At 42.7% G+C, this 8,381-nt stretch overlaps 2 protein-coding genes across 2 annotated transcripts; one reads left to right on the plus strand and one right to left on the minus strand.

The window, feature by feature from the left end:
* Nucleotides 1-141: 141 nt before the first annotated feature.
* Nucleotides 142-4,099, minus strand: FPOAC1_009427 (uncharacterized protein; the record flags this gene model as incomplete). The annotated part of the gene is made up of 3 exons (XM_044853853.1): nt 142-1,619; nt 1,674-3,811; nt 3,882-4,099. The coding sequence occupies 3 exons, from the start codon at nt 4,097-4,099 to the stop codon at nt 142-144; spliced, it is 3,834 nt and encodes a 1,277-aa protein (XP_044706523.1).
* A 700-nt stretch (nt 4,100-4,799) lies between these two features.
* FPOAC1_009428 (uncharacterized protein) lies at nt 4,800-6,492 on the plus strand (the record flags this gene model as incomplete). Its single annotated transcript, XM_044853854.1, has 2 exons — nt 4,800-4,912; nt 4,968-6,492. The coding sequence occupies 2 exons, from the start codon at nt 4,800-4,802 to the stop codon at nt 6,490-6,492; spliced, it is 1,638 nt and encodes a 545-aa protein (XP_044706524.1).
* Nucleotides 6,493-8,381: the final 1,889 nt, after the last annotated feature.

Raw genomic sequence — 8,381 nt, forward strand, 5'->3', positions numbered from 1 at the left:
GATACTGGCCGCTTACTCCTTTTGCTATGCTGTTATACAAAATACACAAGGGCTTATATTACATTTGGAACCTCAAGTCGCTGCTCGCTTCAAGTGGACGGTCCCTGATTTGAGTTGCTCAATCCTCATCAAAACGCATCATTAAGCGAAACCAAAGCCCTGGGCATTTTGCAATGCCATTCCAAGCCGCTCCCTTAACACCTCTTTATCTCTGTATTCTGGTAAAAGTAATGTCCCATAACAAGTATAGGCCGTAGGCAAATGCCCACCAGTGCCATCTTCTTCGCCGTTCTTTTGTATGACGAACTGCAAGTTCTTCATGCCACCAACGGGAACGCGGTCAGACGACGTCACGAACTCAAGTAGCCTCTGCTTCATGCCCTCGTCGTACCTCTTAACAATCGACCAAAAATCCTTGATGGTACGATGAGAAGTATCCCATCCTACGTAACGAGCGTAACGCTTGAGTTCGCCTATGTCGATTTCCTGTACTCCTTCGACTAGCGACTGCAAAGTAGATGGACATAGAAGTGACAAGGACTTCTTGTCCAAGCACGAAGCAAATCCGCGCTCGAAAGCGAGATACTGGCGTCGAATAGAAGCGTCCGTTAGGTAGCGAATGTAGTCTATAACGTAGTCATCCCGGTTGTCGTTGCTGACAAGCGGTGCGTCGTCAGAGTTATCCATGTGCGGTGGCTCGATATCTGTTGCGCTTGAGGCTGCGTTCGGCCACACCGTACTTCCATCCGCCCTCATCTCGCGCGTAACAATCGTCCCCAATGAAGATACCGAGAATTCATAGGTACGGGCGAAGATATCTTCGATGAGTCCATTCTTTTCATCCCACTCCAGCAATGTCGTCAACCCACTCGCTAAATCTGGCCACCCGTCAGCGATGTGATGAAGCTCTTCAACAGGATTACCCAGCAACTTTCGATAAAGAGCCCTCGGGAAAGTAACCGGTAGTGTCAAGCCGTTGTATAACGCGAGCGACATCAAAAGTCCGACAAGTTCGTATTTCCAGTCTTCGGTTAACGAACCTGGAGCGAACCAAGCCATGCGTGTCCTTTCATCAACGGTGAAGGCCCCAAACCCAGGATCTAAACACTCTGCGATGGCTAAACGAAAAAACTCTTGTTGGACACCCCCAGAGTCGAATCCCTCCTCGCCACTGTTCTCCCCCAAATGGACCTTGAGCGGCCGTAGAAGCTCTCTTCTTTCACGCCTCCAAAGTTGGTCGAATGCGTCTCTGGCAACATTTTCTCTGCCTACTTCCAAGACCAGATACTTCGAAGACGCCGTTCTCAGAAGATCTTGCAAAACCATTTTGTGATGTGGATTGGTAATGAGACTTCCAGGGTCGACTATGGCACTCATTCGTGTTTTAAGCGAACTTGACTCTTCGAACATGCGACTCATCCGAGCAAAATTGATGGATCGGAAGAAGGAGACCAGGGTCTCAGGGCTGAAAATATAGGGGTAGTCCAGTATATGTCGTCGCCATCGTGTTGATTTGAAAGACAACCATTTCACAGGCATTTCTATGAAATCTAGTCGTTCTGAGAGGTAGTCGACTCGGAACTGAACGTCACCCAATAGCAAGAGGTTTCTGGACCGATCTGGAACACGTTAGCAACGTAAAGTTTCCCCAATCTATCGCATTGGGCACATACGCAGTGTCTCGACGAATGATAATGCTCCGCCAAAAGGTCCATCCATAGCAAAGTGAGCCCGGCCGTCCCATTCATTCAACAATATAGTGCGCGCCCAATCCAGGAGAACAGTAGGAACACGAGTCTCGTGCAGAAGACGCTCGTCCCGTGGGAACTCGAGTATTGATGCTGAGCCTGTGCTGAGAAAGTCGAGTTGATTCACCAAAGGTTGTAAAATATCGCTGTCGTTCAGGCCTTCTAATCGCCCAGCCGGGTGTGCTCTATCAGCGAAGCAACGCCTGGCTGTTATCGCACAAAACAGCCGACGCGCCAGCCTAGTAGCCACCTCGTTCGAAAAGGCATCGTCATAATCCAAACATCTGGAAGATGGTTGGCGTGATATAGCGCTACCGCCTGCTAGTGTCAGTCCATTGGAACGAACTCGCGACAGTTCGTATAGTGTTCTAGAGTCTCCCATCACTGGCGTTGCAGCAACAAGCGCATGCATGCAAATGGACATCAAATAACCCGCTTCTAAATCGGGGAGAGCCTCCGCCCTTTTCTGGGGTTTATGTCCGTTCATCCGCTTTGAGAAACTGCTTGGGTTCAAGTCCTGTGGAGGTATGAACAGACGTGCGGCAGCCAACCAAAGACTGTGAAAGACCAGATTCGAAGTGACGCGACACAACCGATGAAAACAATACCACAAAGTTTGCGAATCGTAGAGCCTGTGCTCCTGTGTGAACGACAGCACCACAGCTTGTGGATCTGTAAGAACATAAAAAAGTGCCTGCTCATTGAAACGTAACCACTGCTCCCTAGACCTGGGGGTATGCAACACAGAATGGCGGCGCAGACTCTTCCGCTCATCGACAGGTTGGGGGTATGGGTAATTCATCTTGTACGTTGAGACATGACATGATCCCGAGATATCGTCTTCCTCATATATATCGCAAATGAAGTTGACCAGATCCACGTCAAGCTTCGAAAGAGCTTGGGGCAAAATGTTGTCACAGCTTTGGGGTGGGACAGCCTTGAACTCTACCTCATTATGAATGGATTCTGGAGAAATGATGTCCTCCTTATGACAACCGTTACTTTGATCATTATGCAGCTTCATTTGCTCAATCGCGTTGGCCTGCGAGGCCATAGGGAGACTTGGCAGTGTTGGGTCACTAGGAGGCTTTGGTGTGTTCTCGAAGAATTCCCGTTTCGTCGGTATTTCTGATATGCTCGAAACAGTCGCGTGTTTGTTGTTTTTGGTTCGTAATGCTTTGTCCCGTAAATGGCAGTTGACCTGAGGAAGTTTGACAGCCTTGGTACCGTCCTCTCCTTTCACGGGTTCGCTTGTATCAATCGAGTGTTTGCGGGGTTTGGCTGATGCATTATTTTGCGACTTATGTGTCGAGTCATGCCTGCTTTTAGGGGACATTGTAGGAAAGGGAGACTCATCCCAACCACTGTCTTGTGGCTGATTAGGCAAATTTGCTGGCTTCGGCGCATTCGGCTTGTGCGGCAGTATTTTTTGAGTTTCCAAATCAGTGGTCGTGCTTGTCAAACTGGACGACTCCTGCAAGGTATCCAGGTCCATCATTGGTGTCTTCAAGTCAGAGACTTCAAAATTGCCGAGCTTGTCTGACATGGCCGCCATGCTTTTGGGTGTCAACCATTCAAGCATTTTAAAAGTTACAGTCCCGAAGAGGTTTGCAGCGAAGGAGCGATGGTCTTTGTTCACAGGCCCCTCCACTACTCGAATATGAGAGACTGAACCTCCACTCGAATGTGGCGCATGTCTGGTTGTAGGAATGGAGTACTGAGACGACGAAGAGTATGTGCGTGGTCTAGAGACTCGATTCTTGCGCAACCTTGGCGACGTGATAGCGTTTGTTCTCTTGTCATCGGGGTGCGGTTGTGTGGGGGATCGCGCCGAAAATATAAGGTTGTTGAGCGCCGCTGATGGCTCTGTACTTTTGCGAAGAAACGGGCATAGGTCTTTCTCGGGATCATCTTGACTCGCCAAGTATATAGCCAATGTCCTTGCACTTGTCGTGTTGTATCTTCGAACGGGTGCCTTGCCAGCTAAGCGGCGACGACAGGTAAAACATGTAGGGGTTGCACAGTTCACGTTATCACAACCAGATCGTAGTTGATGAATGTATCTAACTGGAGGTTAGCGCCTGGAACGCCTCGAGGAAAACACTGAGATGTTGGCAGAATGGCTGGACAGACCTCTCGACAAGAAGCTGGAATCCATGGCGGCGGCTGGCTTGGTGGATCGCATAAACGCGCGCCGGGTTCTCGACGTTCTGCACAGCGGCTTTGACTTCAGGCGGTGCGTCAGACGGTAAGCGAGCGAAAGGCGCTTCTTGCCAAAGACCAGCAAGAAGATCTATATCTGCAGCGAATTCGATGGATGAATCTCGTGGACGATGGGCATCGGGCGTCATGACATTGGCAGAATGGGTCGCGCCACGATGGGCACTTTGATATTTCGTAAACGATGATGTACAGTGAAGGATAGTGTTAAAAGAGAGTATCTCTTTAATAGCGTAACGCTATATGGTGGTGTAGTATGAGCAGATTGGATGATCTGGGCTAATTTGAACTGTCAATACCTAGACACTGGAGTCGTGCATCTGTAATGCAGGGAGGAGTTGATACTCAGGGAGCTGTCCATTGGTCAGCCTCGTTATGATGATGCGCTACTACCTTAGGCACTTGGGTAGGCAGGTACCTTCTGGAGCCAACAGGGAGCACATGCAAGTACCCAACCTAAATTTTGCACAAGGCGTTTTGCTTGATGTAGCTTAGTGGATGGAGACATGCAAGCATCGGTGCAGACCACTACATAGCGGGTCAAGCGTGCCAAACACTCTCACCTGTGACTCAGCTGTTCAACTAACGGGGGTCTGGAACCCTTGCGTAGCGGGGTTTGGGGCAAAAAAAAGTCAGTCATGCATCTCACTGATAACCTTTTCTGTGTGACGTTATCTATGCAGCCCCGCCATCCCACCAATTCAAACGGGCAAATTTCCTTCACATTCATAACCTCTGTCCAACAAATAATCGCATTAGACATACTCAAATCGATACTCCCCAGCGGGATCAGAATCTCCACAGAAGCCGCCATCGCTTTTCTCCAAAACCATGGCGAGTTTGCAGGCATCTGGGGCGGCCTCGCACCCATATACCTGCAATACCTGCCAAGTTGCGTACCGCAACATTGATCTGCAAAAGGGACATATGAAGAGTGATTGGCAGTAAGTCCATATACCTTCGCATTCTTACAGGCAACAATACTAATCATTTGAAAAGTCGATACAATCTCAAAAGACGAGTGGCGTCTTTACCACCCATCTCCGCCGACGTCTTTTCTGAAAAGGTCCTGCAGGCGAGGGCTGTCTCAAGTGCAGAAGCCGACAAGGCCTACTTTGAACGTGCGTGCGATATCTGCGAGAAGACGTATTACAGCGAGAATGCGTTTCAGAACCATATTTCGAGCCAGAAGCACAAGGCAAAGGCAGCTGTCAGCGGACAATCTGTTCCCGGCCGGGCCGACGATGAGACTACCTCTGTCGTGAGCTCCACATTCTCTCTTGGTGAACCTGTCGCGCCCAGCCAAGGTGAAGTCGACTCTGATGCTGAGGAAGAATTCAGTCATGTCGTTGAGGGTCTCCAGAAGGCCCGCATTTCCGAGCAAAGGCCTTCTCCTCTCAAGCGACCTTCGCATCCCCAACCATCAGGCGAGGACGCTGTCAGCGAAGACGCAGATGCAGCACGCGCTTCGGACTCAACCACTCCTGTCCCCACATCGCAAGAGCCCAACATGACACTAGAGACTTGCTTGTTCTGCAACTATGCTTCCCCAACCATCCCTTTGAATACGCACCATATGGAGAGATTCCATGGCATGTTCATTCCAGAGAAGAAGTATCTTGTGGACATTGATGGCTTGCTTCAACGACTGCAGGACAAGATCCGATTACACCATCAATGTCTGTATTGCGATAAACCGAAGTCTACCATATTCGCGGTTCAAACACATATGCGCGATACGGGCCATTGCAAGATCCCTTACGAGACCGAGCGAGAGCAGCTTGAGATTGGAGACTTTTACGACTTCAGGAGCACCTATTCTGATGGCGGTGACATGAGCGACGAGGAATCCGTCGTGGACGAGACCAGTGGAGGGGCCAAACTTGGGGCACGCCGTCCTGCTAAGGTTACGGGAGAAGATGGAGAAGATGTCGAGGACGTCGGAGGCGCAGATGGTTGGGAAACGGATAGCTCAGCCTCCTCTCTCGATTCAGCCGATCTCACTGCTGTCCCTGCTGAAGGTCATATCCACCAGTTTGAGCGACTCGACAAGCACCCGCATCATTCATCACAAGACCCAAGGCAGAGACACCAAGCCGACGGATGGCATTCGCATGCCCATAAGCCAACCCGTGCTGTCTTCTATGACGACTACGAGCTTCACCTTCCTACAGGAAAGTCTATTGGTCACCGATCGCTGAACAAATATTTCCGCCAGAACCTGCATAACCATCCATCTGCTGAAGAGCGAGCCGAACGTCTAGCTATTGAGGGTTCAGAGGAGCAGGCTGGTAGTGGCTCGGATGGTCAACTTGCCCAAAGGGGCTCCAAGTCCCGTGAGATGGTGCCTCGTGGAATGGCGGGCATGGCAGGTGCACCAGAGCAACAGAAGCGACGTGCTCGCAGGGCAGAGGAACGAGGACGGACGCTGGAGCAGGTCCACACTAAGCAGAAGGACCTGGCATACGGAAAGAGGCTTAACAATCACAAGAACTACTACTACCGCGAGCAGGGTGGTGGTTAGATAAAGAATAGCAGAGAGATAGACTTAATGTCTTGCTAGGGTTAAGTCCACAAATGAAAGCAAAAAAGTATTGAGTTTGTTTAGGTAGTATTACGCTTTAGGACATATCCGCTATTTATTTCGAAAGATCAAATACATCAAGAAAAAAGTATCGACGAGCGTCATAGTATCATGAGCGGCCCTGCTTCTTGCAAACCCCTAATGCATATTCAAGTATAACAGGAGCAGCTTCATTAGCTTCCAGATCCGTGATGTTAAGTTCTATATAGAAAGGATTATCTTTAACTATTAATATGTTAAGGAGTAATCCTACAGGTATATTACAGTTTTAGTACTTATAAGCTCTCTATAATATATTCATTCTAGAGAGACTAGACTAAGTCACTGCCTAACTATATACCCCCCACTCTGCATACCTTTTCCTACCTTAAAGCACTTTTTTATTTCTTTTATTTTAAAAATAAAGGAAAATAGCTATAATATTACTTCTTTTTAAAAAGTATTTATTAATTTTGAAATATTTATATAAAGCTTATATAAGCTTTTTAGAATTTTTATAGATTTTAATATATAATTTTTAAGTTTAAAGGTTTTACTTTTTTATAAAGATTTTATTATATTTAAAAATAAGACTTTATATAGAATATATAGAATTATATAGTATTTTTATTTTATATAATTAAGATTTTAATTATTTTATAAAGAAATAAAATATTTAAAAATAATATAATTATATAGCTATTAAGCTAGTTTTTAAAAGTTAATATAACTTAAAAAAGAAATAACTTTCTTAATAAACTTAATATAAGAATAATAAAGAGAAATAATAAAAGGGTAATAAAGCTATAAAGCTAGTTATATAATTTAATAAGATTTAATAAAAACTTAATATTAAAATAAATATATAAAAAAAATCTAAGATAATATAATTATCTTTCTTTACTTTTATTTAATATAATAATTATAATAAAAAATAATTAAATAATTAAATAAAATATTTTACTTTTAATATATAATATATTAAATTAACTTAATTATAATTAAAATATTATTATATTATATTATTATATTATATAATTATTTAAATTAATAAGGCTAAAATTATTATTTAATCTTTAAGGCTTTAAATTAAGCTAATTAATTAATCTTTAATAAGCTATATAGTTTAATAATTTTACTAAAGTATATCTTAATAAATTAAAATTAGCTAATTAAGATAAAAAATAAGGTAATATTAATAATATTTAACTATAAACTTTTATATTTTTTTTTATTTTTTTAGATTTTTATATATAATATATATAAAGTTATAAAGAAAAAAAGACTTATTTAATAAATATTATTATAATTTAAAAAGTAATTCTAAAGAGATTATATTCTTTAATAAATTATACTATTTAATATAATTAATAGAAATAAGGCTTCTTATTATAATAATTATAATATTTTAATATACTTAATAATAATAGCTTTCTTATAAATTTAATTATAAAGGCCTAATTAAGAAAACTCTACTAAGGTTAAAGTCTATATAATAAAGAAATTTATATATATATAAGAGAGTTTAATATAAAGTTTAAAAAAACTAAGTAAAAGCTTATATTATAGTTAAATTAATAAAATTATATAATTTACTTTCTCTCTATTAACTTAAATATAATATAACTATAGTAATTTAAATAATATTTTTAATAGGGATTAAAAATAATATACTTTAATAATAAAATAATATTATAAGGCTATAAAGCTATACTTTTTAATAAAATTTAATAAAATTAATTTTATATTAAAGAATAAAAGCTATTAAAATTATAATAGTATTATAATTATTATAAAGGGCTAAGTCTTAATAGATTATTATATAAAAGGGAGGCTTTATATTAAGCTAT

This window comes from Fusarium poae, chromosome 3, assembly GCF_019609905.1.
Source record: "Fusarium poae strain DAOMC 252244 chromosome 3, whole genome shotgun sequence".
Classification (NCBI taxonomy): domain Eukaryota; kingdom Fungi; phylum Ascomycota; class Sordariomycetes; order Hypocreales; family Nectriaceae; genus Fusarium; species Fusarium poae.